We start from the raw sequence: 21,202 nt of genomic DNA on the forward strand, positions 1-21,202 counted from the left end.
TGCTGCTGCTGCCAGAAAGTAAGTGGCTGGCTGGAGTCCTCCAGTGCAATCACTCAGCTCCAGCCTCCCTGGCTCAAGGCAAGCATGCTGATGGTGCTTTGGTAACATGGGCAAGACCTAACAACACAGCCTTGAGCCATGACCAACTCAGGAAATGCACCCCATCCCCCTCTGCTTTTGTTCTGCATGTTTTTGTGATTGATGTCACAGCTGTGTTCAGGTGCAGGGCTCACCCTCACCTTACATCTACTATAGCCATCTTGGACAGCCCCATTCTCTTGCCACAGTACCTCAATAAACAGCTTAGTCTGCCCCTCCACAGAGGATGGAGGGATATATGCCTTGAGGGAGCAGGCTAGGCACTGAAGTAGACTGACATTTGGGATCCTTCTCCACAGAGTATGAGCAGTTCCAGTACCTGGGCTCCTCAGCTAAGCCCTGCATTACCTCATGTGAACCAAGGGCCAAACTCTGCCCAGGAGTAGCTGTGCTCCTGAAGAGGTCCTTGGAAGGCCTGCAGGACAACCCACTGGAAACTCTAGCTTGGAGGAGAGCTGCTTCCCTGCTGGCAACCAGCATGAAACATGTCTGACAACCCAAGCCTTGTCTCAGATTTTCTCCATCCCACAAGAGACATAGGATATAGGGTGCACCAACACTCTCCTGGTGCTGGCAGAACTGTCCTGGCACCACAGCCTTGTGCAAGGATGTAGAGAACTCCCATAACCCACAGTAGCAGTCAACCTGCCTTTGCTGTTCTCCTCTTCAAATTATAATCCATCAAAGACCACCTGTCCCCAGTCACCTCTGTACAGCTCTAACCCAGGGGGTTAAAAATTAATAAAAAGCTGACCTCCTCTAATCAAAATAATGAGTAATGTCAGAAACAGCCTTTTGCAGTCTCCATTCTTCATCGATCCTTCTTTACTGATCTTTCTCAGGCATGCACTCACTTTTTCCATTCCTTTTCCAGCTGCACTGCATGTTTATACCAAGAGAGGTAACTGGTGGAAAATAATTCAGCTGTAGAATTAAAGTAAGTGGAGGTAAATGACCACACAAACAGACCAAGGAGTAAATGTCAGTTCTCATATTTAATATTTTAATAATTTTGTTTGCAACATTTACCACATAAATCATCTAAATAAATAGATGCTGTACAGTCTCTTATCCATATCAGTACAAAAATAAAACCACACTTTGTGTCAAATTATACTTGAGCCTGCCCTCCCTTTGCTATTACAGTCTCCTTTTACAGCACATACTTGCTCAGAAAAGGCATTATACTCTGATTGGTTTGTTTGGAATTGGTTTACTCCCTATTTCCCCCCTCCCCCCAAATACATTCAATTAGTCTGTACAAAAGCTAGAAGCTCATTCTGTGCAAAAGGAAGCTTTCTGTGTGCAAAGACTCTGATAGTCTAGCGTGCTGGCGGGAACAACAGCAACAACCGAAGAGAAAGGAACAAAAATAATTGGGGACCCTCCCCTCTAAGTGACCCTGTCATCCCTCATCTTCCCCCCTCCAATAGAAAGGGAGCACACCAAATAAGATGAGTTAGTGTGCAAAAGTGTCCAAATGATGTGCGTATGCTGAGGGAAAAGGTTGGTGTTGAAAACCCAGTGAGAGAACTGGGGTGTCATCCCCCCATGCTGTGGAGCTGGCTGGGTAAGGACTCTCCCGTTAGCCTGCTCAAAAGGTTCTTGAGATACACAGAATAAAAGCTTCACTAAATTATTTTAACTCTTTTGTTGCCATTCTGTTGAAGATGAGGTGAGGAAAAGGCCTCTGGAAAAACCCAGCAGCAACTGAATACAGCACTCCTGGTTCACCCTCCCTTCCTCTCCCCACTCCCTGCAGAAGGACAGACATCTCCCCGTTCCTCAATTAAGCTAATAAGGTGCAATTTTTCAGACGGAAACTCTGTGAAGATGTCTCCGGAGCTGGAAGAAATGGTCATAGTTCCAGACTAGGACCACAAAAAATGAAACTCAACTTCATTTTTCCCTTTCCTTGTTCAAGGGAGGTGGGGAAGGAGGAAGCCAACCTGCACCCCAAAGGTGATCCAGGGACTTAGAGGTCTCCTCCCCTTCCTTAGGGAGTCCTCTGTTCCTTGGCATGGCAGAGCACACTCCCTTGTAGCCATGGGAGGGAGGCAAAGGGCTGGATGGCAGCTCTGGAAAAATGATAAGGAGCAGCCAGCGGCCTGAAACAGATACATCTTTTGCTTTTCAAATGCCACTTTTAGACAGACGATAAGGAGTACTTAGCACTCCTAGTGCTTTGCGTTTCCAAAGTGCTTCAAAACATACTTCTGATTTAAAAGCAAAAAAAAGCTGCTTAACATTTTGACAGATTTGCAAAAAAGCTTCTTCGTGCTGACACTACATTTTCTTGTTAAAAAACAGTAATAATAAAAAAAAGTTTTCCATCTCCTCCTCCAAGATCCCCCTCCCAGCCAAAACTCTTCTACTCCAGTGAAGAGATAAGCTGTGACAGAGGTTATGAGCAGTCTTAGGAGCTCTCCCTTTCAGCATCTGACTGGCACTCTTGGACAGGAATCCCTACCATTTTTGCAGGACATCCGACAGCAGATGAGGCAATCTCAGCAGCTACTACCCCACCCCAACTTTGTAGCAATCCATCCCTTTCCTGTCAGCCATTATGTGCTCCCACTGAGATCTGTACGTCTCTGCAACTCCCAGATAACTAGGGATCATCTCCCACCTGCTCCCTGTTCAGCCACTGTACTTTTAAGAAATTAAAGGTGAAAGAGAAGGACGTGGAAGAGAAAAAGGGGTAATTTCTACACGAGTGCTTGTTACAGGAAAGGATTTGAAAGGTCTGAATTCCATTTCAAGTGATTGCTTCTCTCTGTCCTTCCAATTGTCTTAGTGCTATTTTATGGGTCTTCCCATCTTGACCCCCTGCTTGGGGAGAATCCAGGTGGTTTGACACCCAGAAGGTTCACACTTTTTCTGCGAGGACAGAAAGTTCAGCAGAGGACAACACAGCCTCTTGATCATAAGCTACTGTCTCAAAACAAGTTTATCATACCCTTGGGGAAAACTTTTATGACAGGCAGGGCAAAAGCAATGTGTTTCTTTTACCTGTATGTGCCAATGCTATGCATTCCCATGCAGAAGTTACCCTATGCAAGCTGTTAACATATTCATCTCCCTTGCACTCTCAAATGGTAGAAGACAGATACACAAAGGCAGTAATCACTACCTCCTCTCCACAGGGCCCATGCAGAACTCCACCTGCAGATGCAAGGGATCAGTTTCATTACAAATTCTTTGTTTCTAACACATTTTCTCTCTCAGCTGCCAGTTCACCTAAAGGCCTGTCCTCAACCACCTAGTGAGAGCGACTCTGAGGCAACTCTGTCCCTCCCTTCCCTGACTGGCAGCTGCCCTTACTATCCTCCCAGAAAGACCCACTGCCCTCTTCTTCCTAGGCTGCAGATAAGCCAAGGAGGAACAGAAGATGGGTAGATCTAATTAGCTTTATAAATGGAGGTTTCTGCACTTTCCCTACTTCAGAAAACAAAAGCTTAAAGCTTGAGAGGAGAGGAAGGGGTGAAGAGGTGGTGGTAGACTTTGCTTTCCCTAAGATACAGATGTGGCTGACAGCCCCTGCTGTCTTTCGCACCCTGGCCTTTGTTGTGGCTACCACAGAGAGTCCTGCATCAACTACCCTGCCTATTTTTTGACCCTTGTGAGGCCTCCCTTCTCTGTTCCAATGAAACCATCAAACAGCATTAGCTGGCGTACAGCAGGAAACATTACTGGGGCAAAGGGCCCCCTGTGAGGTGAACAAACAATATTATACATTCAGTCACAAAAACACCAGAACAATAATTCTGGACAGTTTCACAACACTAATAACAAAAAAAAGCCATTCACTTCTCAACAAGCTTTTTTATGTCTGAGGCTCTGACATAAACAAGAGTCAATTCACTTACAAATTTGGGCTTATTTTGGCAAATGGAACTGCTTTTGGGTGTTCTCACAATAATATCCTGGCCTTGCTTGAAAAAAAAAAAGAAATCCAAAAGAAATCACCTCGGTCTGACTTCACAAGCAGAAGGGCCCCCAAGCAAGTGCAAGACAATAAGGAGCATGCAGGAGCTATGAGGTTACTTAATGCCACTATGTACGTGTTAAAACTTGCTGTTCCAAGGCATCACTTATATATCAGAGCAATAACATCTAGTTTATAACCATTCAGAAACAAGAGAAATATATACCTCATTGAGGAATATATACCTCGCTTTCCACATAATTTTTTTAAACACAGTGTTAACAATAAAGGCTTTCCAGTTTCATGAAGCCACTCATTTCTGTCATATATACAGAGAGTTCACTGTGAGAAGATCTGTGAAATAAAAACCTGTTTCCAAAATGGTGCTGGTAAATTCTCACATGGAAACAGTTCTAAGAATGACCATTAGAATAGTTCTTCTCTGAAAAGGTTGTTTCTTGTGTACAGTTCAGTAATTTCTTGTTTACAGCCATTGAGCCAAACGAGGTATGGGAGAGTTAGCCCATTTCTATTCTCAGCTTGTGCTTCAAATAGAATTATTAAACTCAGCTTCAGCTGGATGCTATTCTGGCTCTTCTAATCAAATGGAATGCTTAACAAAGCTCTGAGTGCAGCATCTGATTTTCATGATATGTTAGTACAAGAAGTCCCAATTCAATTTTTGTGTTTTGGGTTAAACTGGCAGATGGACAGTATTGGGGAGAAGAGACAAACCCATACAACCTCTCTTGCCATCTCTAGTAAAACCCCCATACATCTCTAACCCTGCAGAGGTGGAATAAAGCTAATTTTAAACTCCCTGAAGACCAGCTCTACCAAGTAAATTTACAACAATATGACACCAGACAATGCGGAACAGAGCCACATTTTTTAAAAAGATCAGGAGAAAAATCTTCTCAGAAAGATCTTTAAGATAAACAAGAATTCATGAATGTCAAAAAAAAAGTCCACGCCAACGAAGTAACTGCTTAGTTTCCTACCACAAACTCCTCTTCACACCCCCCACCCCCAAGCCCACGCACATGCAGCTTGTTGCGTCTTAACCCGATTACAGTTAACTCCTCATTGACACAAAGCAGCATGGCAGCCAGGTACTTTGTTCCACACTTCGTGCAGTGAGATGAATTAGTCACCCGTAGACCACAAGCTGGCCTGATCCAAAAAATGATTAAGATATGAAACTGTGGGTGGATCCTCTTTGAAAGACCACCACAGGTCTTTGAAAACTCTACTGCAAGAGGAAGAAAATATGTTTAAAGAAAAATGCCAAAACAAAGTATTGAGAAGTGTCAGCTGGTGAATGGAAAGAAAGCAGAGGATGGAAATCTAGTTTATTAGGACAAGCTCTTTCCTGCTGCAGGAGTGGTAATGCTTCCGATGTCAGCCAAAGCCAGGGACTTAGTAATAGGAAGCTTTTTTTGGTGTATTTTTACGCTGAGATGAAGACACGACAAAGGCAGCAGTTGCTGCCATTAGAATAAAGACACCAGATCCTATAAATGCTGTCAAGATCTAGGAGTTCAAGGCTTTTTTTAAAATAAGCTAAAATGTTATGCTTCCACAACCATCACTACCTGACCTGCTACAACCCGCAAGAGTGGACTCAGCCATGTGGTGGTCTCAACACTGGTCTCAACAGGAGAGGCAGGGATTCAAGACATTTGGCAGGCGTCAGGAAGAGGGGGTGTGTGGGGGGATGACGATAACAAGACTGTCTGACCCCACATCCTGCAAAAGAGGGTGCAACTTCAGACACAGAAGCCTCGCTCTGGACACCCACGTTCAACAAACATCCTGTGCCTGCATGCTTACCTCATCAGTTTGCCCTTGCTAGCTACTGCAAGCTTCTTTCCCACTCACTCTTCCTCCCACCTCATAATTCCCCTCCCCAGCTTCCACTTCTCACCCTCTCAGATTTCTCCATAATAGAACTCCCATCTAACTTCTTTGAGAGGCAAAAGGTCAGTTAAGAAATTCAAGATCTTCCCAGTGGTCCCGAAACTGCTGTGACACAGTGGAAGACAGGCTTGCTGAAGGAGTTCTGAGATGGAAGGGGAAATTCTAAATCTACAGTGAACTGCCATTTAGTTTCTGAGGTAAAACCTGCTTTTAATAAAAACCATAGGGGCAGTCCAAGCACTTTGCAAAAAGTAGATGTCTGAAGGACCAGAAGCCCCAGGCTCACAAATTCTGCAGGCCAGTAGCCAAGCCCTTCAGAGGAATACAATGAGGACTTTCACATGTGTCTCAGCTCAGAAGGCCCATAGCTTAGTTTAGAATAAATACAGCATATGAGATGCTTCAGGTGGGGTGGGGTGAGGAAACAAAGGGTTTGAGGGCAGTAATCATGACGAGCCAATGTTACCCTGCAGGTACTCTGTCTTGCAGTTCCCACTTTAGACTCTAGCTTACTTTTCATGGTTTCCATAGGAAAAGGTCTGTATTTAAAAAATTAAGTTATTTAAATAAAATTTGCTTTTAAAAATGGAAGAGAACATGCATGTGCAAGAACAGATGCTATGCTAAACTACCAACTCAAAATACATCGATTCTTCAAAAACCTCAAAGTGTCACAAGCAGTCCAGCACAAGGCATTTTTAAGTGCAAGATTAGTCAGGGTCTGTTGAAATGCAGACCACTTTCCTTGGCAAAGATTTTTAAGCCTTCCAAGGGGAAGTTCCTATCAGTAAAGTAGTACAGGATCACAGATACTGTGAGGAGACTGGAGTCATGGAAGAATATCACTCAGGCAGTACAGTCCACGAATTCTCATCACTAAGAATTTTTTTCCCCTCCTCAAATCTACTACATGCCTTCCCCACATGTTGTTTACCTTGGATCTCTCTATGGGATCCAAAAACAGAATTTGCTGCTAATCAAAGTCCATTTCTAGCTCAGTTCTGTTCAATTCCTGCATCCTGGGCCTGTGCCAGTTTCTTGGATATCTTTGCAGTGCCAGGCAATGCTTCAGTTGTCCTATTAGCCCTTCCTCCCAGGGGAGAGGGATCGGTTTTCAACCAACTTATTACCACAAATTCAGGGTAGCATTTGTTATTAATACTGAATTTGGCAAAGGGTAAGAAGACCCCACTTTCCATAACGCATTCCTCACACACCAGAGCCAAGCCTGGAAATCCTGTTTAGCATATACAGAATGGTATGTCCTGACTGTGCTGGGTTTCTGAGCTTTTAATGAGGGCAAATTGAATTTGTGTTGCCAATTTAGATTTCAGAGATGCATTTCAGTCTTTCCGCATGATCAACAGTCAAAGGGAGAAACCTCTGCTGCTTATATGGCCCCGTGCTGCAAAGACTGACTTACCACAGGCAGGCAAATACGGTTCTGAAGTCCTGACAGCAGGCCACAAGGAAAACAGCACTGGAGAGAAAGTCTTAACAGGCTCGAGTTATCTACACAGGTAGGATCCATTGCCTCTCACTGCTGCAGGAAGAGAGGGAGGAGGAAGGTGGGAAGAGCAATGCACAGAGATGTATCTTTATCCAAAGGATATCAATGGCAGAGCACAGCAGCAGGCTAGAGATCCAGCTCTCTTTCCACCTCCACATGCCCTCTCCCCACAAATGCAGCTGCTGCCACTTGACAGGATAAAAGGCGAATTGTTCAGCTTGCTGCTTTCACATCAAGGAGGGGAGTCTTTGCCAGGGAAAGGGCTGTCAGTTTTTCAGCTGGACAAAGCAATGACAAACACACACCCCCTACACTGCCCTTTTTTGCGTATCTGAAAGGGGAAAAAGGAGAAAAAAAAAAAAAGGTCTCTGTAAACATTTGAAGAGGAGACATTTTGGACTTTTTTTTTCTCTTAAGGGATAACGTAACCCTTCCCTAACCCCACCCTAAAAGCACTGGTTTTGGGGAGCACTGCAAACAGAGATTCAGAACTGTGCACTCCGGTCTCGAAAGAAGCCCTCAGCCACTTGTGCTTCTCTGAAAGTGACGGTAATGGAGTTTGCTGTGATGTCTGTCACTGTCACTTCACTGGGGGGCACAGTGGGGATCCAAGGGAGAGTGGCATCCACATCTGCTGCAGAAGGAAAGGCAGATAAGAGCATGTTAGTGAGAGAGAAGGTGAGGGAGAAAGAAGAGAGGGAAAGGAAGAATGGAAAAAGAGTCTCTTTTCTCACAAAAGTAGGTGATATGAGCCTGAGTCTGCATGTGCAACGCAAGAAAGAGCACGTGCAAGCCCTCCCCTCAGAGGCTAAGTGAAAATGGAGGGTCACTGCAGGACATAATGGGAAAAGGAAAGAGTAACAAAGGTGTCCAGACACACAGTGGCATCACAGCAGCCTAGAGGTCAAAAGACCCTATAAAACCACCCAACTCATCTAACCATCCACAATTCCCTGATGCCTCTCACCCCATCTCAGCCCCTAATTTGGTTTTGTGTCACCAATGCACACTCTGTGAGCTCACCTGCTTCTAAATGCCCTACTCTGCTGAAAAGTCAAATATCAAAAACTCTTAAACACTGTCTTCAGATACTCGTATAGGAGTCAAATGGATCCAAAATGGAGGGCCTGCCTCGTAATGCATCTGCAACACAGCCTGGGTGTGATTCTCTCAAAAATCCATCAATAGTGCTCCATGGAAACGCTGCTCTCCCTTTCTCATATACTTCCTTTTCTCCCAGACAGCTCCATACAGAAAAACCAAGCACCCCTGCACTTTCTCATTGTATGAATAATTATCAGTCCCTCTGCCAACCAAAGCCCCACTTCCCCTGAACTCCCAGAGAGTGCCACATAAACAGAAAGAGAAGAAGGAAAACACACCCTCTCCATGTCATTCTACCTATACTTTATACCCTGTGATCCCAACCTGGGCAAAGAACAAGCCCCCTTAAGAGTGTCTGCCTCAAGCACCTAGGGTGCCTACTTTCACCTCACAAAGAGTCTAGTCCCCCCTACCAAAAACTGGGATTCCACGCAGACCATATGTCAGGGGGAGAACAACAGTTTTACAATTCTGTAGTGCCACTTACTCTTACGATCCCCAAGTGCTTTAGAGCCCCACACTTCTAGGGCAGAACAGCCCCACACATTTGTCCACTGCCAGGATATAACACTGGGCTCCTCTGTGCTACTCTCATTGCTGCCTTCCTGGATTCTGGGCACTGTTCCAGTCCCTCTCAGAAAGGAGGGAATAGCATTGATTCCCAGAACACAGTCCTCTCCCTAAAATTCTGCCTAATCCAGCCTGGCTAACAGCTACTCCTATCAAGGAGTAACAGGATTCCCTTAGCTACTACAAGAAGCACAAGCCCCGTTTTTCTACTCCTCAGGAAAGCTACGCCTTCAGAAGCTCTAATAATGCAAGGATAGAGTTTCCCTGGTAACTGAGAACAACACACACATCCCACAGCTCTCCTGCACAAGATCCTGGTATCCCTCCTTAAAATGCCAAATGTGCTTGGACATCTCCCATGCCCACACTCATGCTGCCTACTCAGTGGGATGAGGCAGGAGTTAACCATCCTTGCTTCATCTCTCTCATCCTCCTGTCACATAGCTCTATTGCAAGAGACTTCAGAGGCGTGTGGGGAGGAAAGGGAAGACGGGAGCAGGGGAGTGCACTATGGGTTCCTAGCATTATTTCTGTATGCTTCTCAGAGCAGCACTATGAGGAGTGTTGGTACCCAAGCTTGTCCACTGCCAGCCGAGCTCCTATGAGCCGAGCAGCAGGATGAGCATGCATGGATATGTGGACAAAGGTGGAGTTTATGAATATCACACTTGTGTGTCACCTCTGCTAGGAGGAAACTCTAAGAGGGGAGTAATTTGCACTATCTTCTGCACATTTTCTAACACTGGGAAAGGCATCACAGATGTAGGATTACAGACAGGCAACAGCACCAAAACCTCACGATTAATCTGTGCTCTTCAAACAAGAAAGATGCCTGCAAACAAGACGGCCACAATATGAGCCAGTAACAGCTGCTCTGAGTACCTGACCTAAAACCAGAAGCCCAGGTGGAGGTAACCAAGGAGAAGAGACACAGAGCATCCTTCACATGGCCCAAAACTTCACAGCCAATGGGTATCTGGCCTTACCTTCTTTGTTAGTGTGCTGCGTAGCCTCCCAGTCTTCAGGGCCCTGCCTGGCCTCTAGGCCCACTGCATCATTCAGGAAAAACTCATGCCTGCAGTTTCGGTTCTCCAGGCTCGCCATACGGGGGAACTTCTTCCTTGACAGTCGCAGGTACTTCTGGTTTTTGCGTTGTTTCCGGAGAGAGAATGGAAGGACTGCTCCCCCAGTCTTCTCTGGGAACTCAGCCTGCCCTGTCTTGGTGGCCCCTGGCAGACTACTGTCTCCTCCTCCAAATCTCCGTGCAAGAGAGAAACAGAGCTTCTCCTTTCCTTTGTGAGCACTCCTCAAGTCCATACCATACAGTCGCTGCCAAGACATCAACACAGAAAGGGTCAGAGCAGACATCCGATTGCACAGGCAGGGCTCCACCTTGGGAACCAGGAAACTGTTCTTTGTTCAGTCCCTGAACATCCAGGTGAGCTAGGATAAGGTGTGCTGCTTCTACAACACTGTTTCTCTCACCTGTTCAACTGCCATCTAAGCTCTTCCTAATACGTGCTTCCTAGGATTGGCTGCCTTGCCTGGGAACGTGCTGAAACTCTGCTTCCAAACAGTGGCTACCTTTAACTTGATGAAAAGTCCAAGCTTACAATAAAATTAAAAGAACAGACAAACCAGGCAACCTGCAACAACTCAGGCCCTTGGTTTATAAAATCCCAGTTCACAGAGCAAGAGCTGTTGTTTTATTTTGCTTTTTTTGAAGACAAATTAGATAGCTTTTCAGCTAACAGGTTAAAACTCTCTGCCTAACAACTAATTTCACAGTATTGTGTTCACTTGTTACCTCCAATACTGTCCATACAACAGCAACAGGCAATTCCCACCCCCCTGAGAGCAGAGGAGCAGCAGAACTGCTAAGAGTTAGAAACACACAGAAGAGCAAGAGGCTACCTGCAGTAGGAGGCGCTTTGGTTTGGGGCCTCTTTTCCTGTACCCCGATGCACGGTCTCTTTCTTCCCTGTGAAAGAGGAATACAAATCAAGTACTATAGACCACAGCATAAAACCTAATAGGGACTTCAACGTTTCTCAGCTCATCACCCTTAATTTCCTTCACTAAAACCCAGTGGTGACCAGGGTGGGCTTGGAAGACATCCCAGAATTGCTTCCTGCAGGAGTGAAAGCCTTGCAATAGGGGAATTTCTCTGACACAGCAGATGAAGGATGGGTTAGAGAAACTTATCACCTCACATCACTCCAGTCCAGCTCTGGACCTGATTAAAATCTGAGACTGACTGTTTTTTGGCTAAATGCTGCCAGTTCTTGGCCTCATTTCCTGAACACTGCCAATCAAAGCTGCTTTAACCTTTTCTTGTCCATCTCAACTGACATCAGGGTACAGAAATCAAGCAGGATTCATTACTATACATCTCATCTTTGACTGAAGTAGGGACAATGGGGCACTTCATGCATATAATGTTATAAAGACAGTATTTCTTTTCTGGTGTTCAGGGAGAGAAAGAACATGCACCCTTACTTTTCTTCATAAGCCACTACTAGGCGAGGGTCCAAGATATGATCCTCTGGCTCCCATGTGCTGTATCTGAAGAAAAACATACGAAATAAAAAGTAAACAACACTTTAATGAAACATTCTCTCTGCAGGCCTGCTACCAGTGTGCTGCAGCCCTGGATACTATCTTCACCAGGGCTGGTGGGGCCTGCCACAACATTGCGAGAGCTCTGAGGTGTCTCAGCCATTCCCTCCCCACCTTCCCACAGACACTATCCCCCCTTCTCAAAACAGGCAGGGCCAAGCATCAAGCAGCTCTTTGTAGGAAAACAGGGAAGTTTCCTCCCCAGGGCCCCCTCCACACTGTTCACAGAGCCTGTGCAGACACTTGCAAATTGATTTTAAGTCCATGCCTAACCAGGTCTCATCTGCAGTGCTCCTTCAAATCCAAAAAACCCCATGGAACAATGAGACGTGATCTGATACAGCTTTCTGAAAAATAGGTCTCTCTTAATTTAGAGTGCTGAGAGAGTAAGTATGCTTTCTCACCTGCAATATTAATTACTTCTAATCACTGAAGCCGAAAGTATTAATTTAAGAGTTTAATTTTTCTCCTCTGATGCCATTCAACCAAACATGTTCAGACCGGGGCCCCAGGGCAAGCTGATGGCCACTTGCCAACACCTCCTCCTCCTGCTCAGCTCCCCCTGCGGGTCGTTCCTATCGAACAGAGCTCATCAGTACTTTGTACTGGAGCAGGAGGAACCCCCTGCATTGCAGGCAGGGCCACCAACACTGCTCCAAATCGGCTTCATCCTCCAAAAGTAGCCTGTGAGCGTCACTCACTGCCCCAGCTCCCTCCTCAATAGGCAGACGGCTGTGACAGGAGTCAGATGCTCAGGAAAAGGACTGAACCCACCCAGCAGGCAACTCCAGAACTGGTTACTAAGGTACATAAGCTGCACTTTACACCGGGGAGAAGCAGCTAAAAATGGCCAGTGTGGTAGCTGAAAGGATCACACGGTGGTCCTTGTGGCATGTTTGCTTCTAAGAGGTCATGCTTGCCCAGAAAAGCTGTGTGGCATGTCTCTACTGTACAAACACTAAAACAAAGCAGCAAGTCTGAAACACCAAATGCCTCAGAACACTAATTTTCCTGGATTGTGAGGTCCAGGCCTGGAGGCAGAGCGCCTGTCAGACCCCAGCGAGGAGGACCAGAGAGGCATCACTTGAAGGTGCGCAAGGGTACATTTATATCAGTGCCTTTAAACAGTGAGAAAGCATTTTAGGATGTTTACATTTCTGGAGGGAGCATAGGTTGCACAGGAGGGCATGTGATACATGCCTATATGTACATGGGGGAGGTGGTTTGGGAATGCTCTTCCCTTTCATTGCTCTATTAGAGAGAAGAAAGGTACTGGAAAACAGGAGAATTCCTGGAGAATGGGTTAGAAATGAAAACACAATTCTTTTACAAAAGGGAGAAACAAAAATTGAAATCCAGATATCCCAGGTGCACTGTACATCAGAGAGTTAAGAACAGACATGTCTTCATAACCAGCTGATTTCTCTCCCTCTCCCTCCCTCCTTTGCTCATGCCTCCTGCAGCAACCTGACTGTTAGCTGTCAAAGCCAAGATGTTGTTTGAAAAGAGGAAGGTTTCCTCCCAGCTGCAGGGATTCTGGCACTCATCCTACAAATTTAAGAAAAATAACACCACGAGGGGGGAAAAAAGTCATCAGATTGCTTTTCATAGGCAGGAGAAAAAAAAGGGATTTGCTTATTAAAAAACCCAGGTGGGTGTTGCCATTTTCTCTGCAGTTCAGATTCTGGCTTTGCTCGCTGCAGTAGCAAAACACTGCATATAAAAAAAACATGGTTGAGTTTGCCACGCGCGCGCGCACACGCACACAGAGCTTTATATATGGGTACACACAGCTCAGGCTGCAGCAAACTGCAGAGAGCAGGCACTCTGGAAAACACAGATCATATGATCTTCCTTCCCCCTCCTTCTACTCCTCCTCTTCCCCCTCCCCTCTTAACTCCAAGACAAGTTGTAAACAAGCTTGTAGCTAGAATCAGACCGTCATTCCTCCGTTCTCTGACTCCAGGAGTGCAATCCAGAAGTCTAAGGTGCAGGGCATGAACAAGAATTTTTTATTAAGAAGAGGAAAATAAAAAAAGTGAAATATGAATTACATGTGAAAGCAGCAAACTGCTGACCTATCCTTATTCCCTTCCATGATGCTTCCAATGGTAATGATGGGGTATTTGGTACAGAGATTACAAAGAGCAATGCAACAAGGCTGCAAAAGGGAAATGAAGAGAAACAGGACATAGGATGAGCAAACAGATAAAAAGATGCAAATAGCTTGTGGTGCTGCCTGCCATCATGGGCATAGGTAAGTTTAGAAACAAGGAACAGAGACTGCTAGTGGGATGCAAGTGCCTTCAGTGCTCTGAGCATCTTGGATTTAACTAACTCAAACCACTGAGTGAACAGTTAAAAGAGAATGAGACGGGGGAAAGAAAAAAATATCAAGGTTCCTCAGATTTGGAATTTGGGAGAAGAGGCAAGGTGCCTGGCTCTTCACAACATCAAAAGTAGGAAACCCTGACATCACCTTGCTCCCTGGGGAGCTGTGCTTTAAATTCCCCGAAGAGTTTATTTCTCCCTCTAAGTTCCAAGATGCAGGACAAGAAAGGCAGCAGTTAAGAATAAGGGCTGCTCTGTCCAAGGAAACGTTATGCCACACCTCAGCCCACCTTCTTGGCAAGGGACGTTACAAGAGAAGGACCTTAATGCATTGGTTGAAAGGAGAATGGGATAAACATCAGTATTCTGCCCAGAAGGGGATGGGGCCTCACAGGCTCCAAATACATTTCCCACCCTCTATCAGTGATTAAATAAGACTTGGCTATTTCGGGCTGAAGCAGTCCAAGAAGTAACCCACACTACATGGCAGGTCACGCTCAACAAGTGCACAAGGTTACGCCTTGACAGCAGGACTTAAAGAATAAAGTCACCCTCTCCCACCACCACCAGAGAGAAGTTGCTTATATTTACGTGTGCCCTATAGGCATGAGGATTAGGCTTGAGGACTAGGCATGTAGGAACACACTTCAGCTTCCTGGACATGAGGTACAACCTGTCAGAACCACCGTAGTGGGCCCTGCTTTGCTGCTGTGAGGGCGAACCCGTAATAAGCGGCCCTTTTGCTTAGCAACACGGAGCAACTGTGTGTGTAATGCTGTTGTATCCACCCACGTTGTGTATGTATGCACAGAGTCACAAACAAAAAAGCAAAGACAGGGCCCCATATGGGTTGGCCAGGAAGCTTTTCTACTAGACTGTGAGCTGACATAGTAATATTCTCCAGTTACCTAATCCTTCTAATCTCAAAGCATTTTGCAGACTGTTTAAGCACAGACCAGTCACTCTTCTTCAGAGGCAGCTGCATTTTAATAAGAGAAGTATCTATAAACAGTGCACAGCAATGCTGGAAGAAAATGCTTTTTTTCTTCCTTTTGGCAACATAGCAACCAAGTAAAAGCACAAGAGGCATTCACAATAACAGAAGGTTTTGGATAAGGAAATGAAGGCATGGCACTAATTTTCAAGGGACAAATATCCCTTGCATTTGGCTACAATCAATAAATCTGAAACATTGTGCCTTTCTGTTAGTGAATTGCAGCAGGGAAGCAATAAGACAAGAAGACAAGACCATCAACATGTATTCTATTTTAAAAGACTGCAGACAGCTCTAAAAATAAAGTGGGGTCCTCTTGGTGCTGACTCAGAAAACCAGGACCCATTCCAAGATCAGAAGAATCTGTGTCTTTGCTGAACTCATAACGAATTTTAAAACATTTGTATCTAGAAAGTATCACAATGGAATATTTCAGCTGTGGCAAAAACCAGTCTGAATGGACTGGCACACAGTTTGTATTCCTTAGCTGCCAATTCACAAACCGATCTGGGTTTGGTTTGTGGCTCTTTAGTTTTGTTTATTGTTGCTGAAATGAGGAACAAGCAATTACTCATTATGAATGAGCTGCTCAATTGCAGAGACACAGTGTAAGCTACTACCAAATATTAAAGAAAAAAAGACAAATAAACACAACTTACTTTGGGGGCCATCCTTTCCATTTCACCAGGTACTCTACTTTACCCTGAGGGTGGAAAAAGGAAGAAGAAAATAGGTGAACTCTGCAACCAAATATGGACTACAGTATGAGATGCAACCAATCAACAGGACTAAACTCCGCAACCAAAAAGCTCCTTTCCCAACACTATTTTTAAAACAAAGCCACTTCCTCATTCAACTACACTTGCCCAGAAAATGGGCATGCAGGTGTGTTTAAGCATGCTTGTATTTCCATCAGCTTGAAGCTCAGCTTCATAGGAGGGCTGCAGGCAGAACACTAAAAGCCAACTGGAGAGCAAGACTGAACCATTCCCACAGGTACAGGCAATCCTACAAGAAGTCAGAATGCATATATGCAAGAGGGAGATGTATGCCAGGAGCAAATGTCAGATGAATTTTTTTAAAGGAGAGAGAAGAAACACAGTATTTCAGAAACTATGAAGCATCTCCAGCATGTTCCTTTCCATTTGCTACACGCCCTACTGAAACACTGTTCTATCCATCACAGACATTCATCCTTTCGACCCAAGCTCACAGCTGAAGTTCACAGTTACCCATTTACTTGCTCACTCTAAATAAAAGATTTAAAAACAAAAAGCAAAAAAAAAAAGCGCAGATTGAAAACCATGTTCAAGGGCACAGTCAGCAATGTGTACAACGATCAAAATATTTAGTATTATACTGAGGGGTTTATTAAGCACTTCCCAAAGCATGGCAAAGGCCTTCGTGCAGGACGACCACTCTCAGAGAGCCCCTGCTGCAGCTGCAGGCACCTTTACAGGAGAGCATGACAAGGAAAGCGATCGGGTTCTTCAGTGAAAAACCAGTTTCATTTTCCCCATGGAGGGCTCATCAGCCTCCCACGGTTGCAAAACACTGCCCTACAAGGAACTTTCCACCGGAGGATCTCTACACATCGCATGCCTACAGGTTAATCCTTGCAACACCCTGCGGGGCCGGGAGCGCTTGCACGGCGGAGGAAATCGAGGCACGGGAGCCTTCCCAAACCCGCTCCGGTTTGGGCTCTCCCGTTTGGTGTCACCAGCCCTCATCCTGCACAGAGGCTGAACCCGCAGCAGCGACAAACACCCCTCGGTCCCGGAGACCACCGAGCCAACACGTGTGTCCCCCGCCCGCCAGCCCCGGGCAGGCGCTGGTGCGCCCCCGCCGCGGTAGGGACGGGACGGGACGGGACGGGACGGGGACGGGGACGGGGACGGGGACGGGGACGGGGACGGGGACGGGGACGGGGACGGGGGACGGGGACGGGGACGGGGACGGGGGACGAGACGGGAAGGGACGAGGACCGGGCGGTCGCGCGCGCGCGCCCACCACGCCCCCCTCCCGGTGCGCGGTGAGAGGGGCGGGCGGGATGTCCCGGTGCGCTCCCCCCGCCCCGCCCCGCCGCTGCCCACCTTCCGCACGCGCTTCTTGCGGATGCTCTCCACCGCGAACACCTGCTCCCCGATGGCCGACAGCTCCATGCGGCGGGAGGGCCGAGCGGCTGTGGCGGTGGCGGTGGCGGCGGCCGTTCCGCGTCGCTCCCCCTCCCTCCCTCCCTCCCACGCCCCCTCGCGCGCGGCCGCGCCCCCGCCGCCGCTTTAGAACCTGCGCAACGTTTTCCCCGGCGCGCGCGCGAGGGGGCGGGAGCGGCGGGCAGGGACGGGGGCGGTGCGCGGACCGCGGCGGGAACCGCCTGAGGCGCCGCTCCCGCCTCCCGCCTCTCCTCCCTCTCGCCTCCCCCCGCCGCGGGAGCGCCGACGGGGAACGGCGGCAGTGGCGGCGCTTACGGGCGTTTCCCACAGGAACGGGGTCCCCGCTGGTCGCGTGCGGAGCGGGAGTGGCGCTGCGGCTGTGGCTGCGGGTACAGAAGGAACCCGGTGTGGCTCCTCTGTCCAGTCACCCGCTGCAGGTCAGGTGCCTGTGACGACCCTGGAGAAGAGGAGGCTTAGAGGTGACCTCATCACTGCTATAACTACCTGAAGGGAAGTTCTAGCCAGGTGGGGGTTGGTCTCTTCTCCCAGGCACTCAGCAATAGGACAAGGGGGCACGGGCTCAAGCTCTGCCAGGGGAAATTTAAGTTGGAGATCAGAAAAACTTTACAGAGAGAGTGCTCAGGCATTGGAATGGGCTGCCCAGAGAGGTGGTGGATTCACCATCCCTGGAGGTTTTTAAACTGAGCTTGGCCGTGGCACTGAGTGCCATGATCTGGTAAATGGACTGGAGTTGGACCAGGGGTTGGACTTGATGCTCTCAGAGGTCTTTTCCAACCCAATTGATTCTATGATTCTATGACCTACCGCTGAGGGGAAAGGGAGCAAACCAAGATTCGTAAATGCTTGTGGCCAAAAGGAACTGCAAAAGCCTCAGGGCCTCAAAAGCAGTCAGAAAGTTTTATTAGTAAATTACATGCTTGACATGGAAATTGGTATGTTAGTCCCCTGACCTGCTGTATAAGCACACAGCAATGGAGTTTGGGCAAGATGGGAAGGAAGAGAGAAAAAAATGCATGAATTAAAGAGGGAAGAGAGAGGAAGAAAAGGAAAAGAAAAACAAAAGAATCGAATCGTATCACCAGTCCTGGTTCCAGCATTGATCCAGCTGATGGGATGTCAGTCCTGGTTTCAGCATCGATCCAGCTGCGTCGGTCCAGTCGATGAGATGTCCACAGTCCTGGGGGCACCTTGGCCTCTACAGGTGCCCAGAGCTCCTCTATGCACAGAGCGCACAGGTAGCTCGTAGTCATCATGGATGAGCAGGACATCAAGACACCTCTTCAACGTGGCCAAGGCTTTCTTAAGTGGAGCACTAGAAAACAGGGACACCATGAGCACACATTCTCACCTGCAGTTTCCAGGCTTCCTTGTGCACAAACCAGCTGCACAGAAATGTGCTTTTGTTTCCCGATCACTGCTTTAAACAAGAGACTCGTTTGTTGTTTTGGTTTTTTTTGAAGTCTACTAGGACGTTTTTTATATCACAGCAGGGGTTTATTTCTACATATGTAACTACCTGTTCTCACATGAATGTGCTTAGTTCCTTGACACTGCGACTGTGTGTCACTGAGTGCTGTTCATATACGAAGTCTGAGATGGTGTGAACCTAACTGTACAAATGGCAAATATTATACAGTAAAGAGCATGTTAATTTTAGTCATTTAGTCTGAAAATGTTCCTTTTCACACAACACACTGTGTCCACAAGTGTGGATTGAGTAACTGGCAGGGTGCTTCTTGCTGCTGTGATTAAAGCCAAAGTCCACTGTCAGGGAATCATGACCCTTTGGATAACCATTAAGCAGAACTAGCAGTTTATTTGGTACTGTAATAGCGTAGCTGTTGAATAGTCAAGGGGTTTATACTGTATTGAAAAATTAATATTATTAATAATAAAAAGCTTTGATCTTCTTTTTGATCCATCCTTTCTTCTATTCTTTGTGTTTTAAAGTGAATAGATAAAAATATATAAGGTAAAATTTTTTTGTTTCTCAAAATTAAGATCAGAAAAAGTAGAGACCAAAGAAGATTCGAACATTTCTCTGAATTGCAAGGACCTGTTTTTATTCCTTTTTCTCAACTTGAATCTGGTGCAGTGTAAAACTGGAAAATGGAAGAAATGGTGCTCCAATGACCACACTAACATGAAGTGAAATAAATAAATCCCACAGTCACAACGAAATTTCAGAGTTATTATTATTTAAATTATTGGTAAACTGTCGCACTTCTTAGCCTAGGATATTTACAACTCATTATTTAAGATATGTCTCTTTAAGATCAAAAATATATATGTATGTATTTATATATGTTTTTGAGAAACTTTGTTAATGAATACCAAAGGGGTTCTCAAATTGACCTGCATTTTGATCACAAGCTATAATACTTTTCTTATAAACAGAGATATACAATCAGAATTCACATGCTTGATATTATCAGTATGATTTCCAAGTGATTATTCCCTTTCTTTTTGCTTTTTCCACACCAGCAACTGACTCAAGTAAGGATTAGGCAATATGTGCACAAGTTATGTTTCAGCTTTCACAAAAAGCACTCCTTTGCCTGAAAGCAGGAGGGGTAAATGTGTCCACAAAATTACATCAGCATTCAGACAAGTTCTGGTCAAATCCCATGACAACAAAAATAAGCATTCCGTGTTTGCTGGGGAGTTTTTCCATTCAAGTCCTCCTCCTTCACGGGGGCTTTATTCTCCCATGTGATTGTACAGGCTGCAGTGAAACCAGTGTGAGTCAGGACTGCTGTGGTGACAACACTCCCCTGGATCTCTGAGTGTCTTTGGTACCAGAACACCCTGCTTGGGGACTGTTGTACTTTTCACAAAATGCTACGGAGTCCCTCACAGCAGCCTGGTCAGGGTTTTTTTTTTGGCAGTGTTTTTGGGTGTTTTTTTCTTGAGACAGGGTATTTGTTTTCGGCTTTTTTGCAATATTTTAAACAAAAATGTTGGGTTTTAAAGCTGTTACACCACAGTTACTTATCATTTTACTAATGGTTATAAATTAATTTGAGTAGGTTCCTTTTTTCCTCATTCAACCAAACTTGAACCCTGAAAGCGAAGAGCAAGTACATCTCCCTCCCACCCCATCCCAAGTTCTGAATTACCATTAAGTGAATGTTACTAAGCCATTTATAGGAAATAGGACAAACAATCAATCAAGTTTTTCAGATCTTACAGCCTGTTTTAGCAGTACTTTAAAAGCCATTCTGTGATAAAAGACCTTTTCTGAAGTATATCAAGAACTAGATTACAGAAATCTTTATTGGAGTTTTTCTTGTTACCACTAATTGTACAGTCACACTTATATATAGCAGTGAACTCCATGTGCAGAAAACCAAAGCAAATATTGAACCTTTCTTAGTACAAATTCAGAGACCCAGATCCAGGAGGCTTTAATCAAAATTCCAATTAACTTCAAAGAGTTTTACTTGAGTAAAAATTGCAAGCAGAATCTAGTACAGAAAAAAATTACCATTTTAATTGTTGCTAGCCTGATTAAACGATTCAGCTTCCAGTTGATACAAGCACTTACATTAACACTAAAAATTTATTAATGGTCATTTATATTCTGCAAAGCCTAATCCTGCCAAAGATTTTTTTTTCCCAGAAGACTGCAGCAAAGATCAGCATAGCTTCAAAACCAGCCAGCACATCCCTGAAGAAGGGCTGCTTGATGAAGCTTCAAGGAACGACCTTGCAGCAGAAGCCAGCCCTGGCAGCCTACGAGTACAGTGCTGCCACGACTCCGTAATGTCACGGAACTGGCAGCCACGCAGAGCAGTACTGTGGATGGCAGTTGCGATATATCACGGAGTCGGTGCATTAACCAGCCTCTCCTGCGGCGGTGCTGCATGTTTAACTATCAGTAGATGGCACTCATCCTGCTGCTCTGCAAGCGCAGGTCCAGTTCATACGCAGGCTGTGGTTTCAGCTGGCAG

General features: G+C 45.9%; 1 protein-coding gene across 3 annotated transcripts; it reads right to left on the reverse strand.

Annotated features, from left to right (window-relative positions):
- Positions 1-1,075: 1,075 nt before the first annotated feature.
- Positions 1,076-17,311, reverse strand: CBX7 (chromobox 7). Of its 3 annotated transcripts, XR_011697461.1 has the most exons (7): positions 17,169-17,311; positions 15,735-15,778; positions 11,631-11,696; positions 11,046-11,112; positions 10,118-10,460; positions 7,371-8,091; positions 1,076-5,776 (listed from the first exon to the last, which is right to left on the reverse strand). XR_011697461.1 is itself a non-coding variant. In XM_071551791.1 (6 exons), exons 1-6 carry the CDS (start codon positions 17,235-17,237, stop codon positions 7,943-7,945), a joined length of 735 nt encoding a protein of 244 aa, XP_071407892.1. In that variant the 5' UTR covers positions 17,238-17,311; the 3' UTR covers positions 1,076-7,942. The 3 variants fall into 3 exon arrangements, 2 of the variants coding, with proteins under 2 accessions (XP_071407892.1, XP_071407891.1); XM_071551791.1 differs by having other exon boundaries at positions 1,076-8,088; XM_071551790.1 differs by having other exon boundaries at positions 1,076-8,091.
- Positions 17,312-21,202: the final 3,891 nt, after the last annotated feature.

The sequence above is a fragment of the Pithys albifrons genome, chromosome 3, assembly GCF_047495875.1.
Source record: "Pithys albifrons albifrons isolate INPA30051 chromosome 3, PitAlb_v1, whole genome shotgun sequence".
Taxonomy (NCBI): domain Eukaryota; kingdom Metazoa; phylum Chordata; class Aves; order Passeriformes; family Thamnophilidae; genus Pithys; species Pithys albifrons.

What these genes read in the sequence shown, in the direction of transcription:
- CBX7 (XM_071551790.1), bottom strand. Translation starts at nt 17,237, where the DNA reads ATGGAGCTGTCGGCCATCGGGGAGCAGGTGTTCGCGGTGGAGAGCATC. An exon ending in GCAAGAAGCGCGTGCGGAAG is followed by an intron (nt 15,779 to 17,168) that starts GTGGGCAGCGGC and finishes TTCCACCCTCAG; the next exon opens with GGTAAAGTAGAGTACCTGGT. An exon ending in TGGAAAGGATGGCCCCCAAA is followed by an intron (nt 11,697 to 15,734) that starts GTAAGTTGTGTT and finishes GTTTTTCTTCAG; the next exon opens with ATACAGCACATGGGAGCCAG.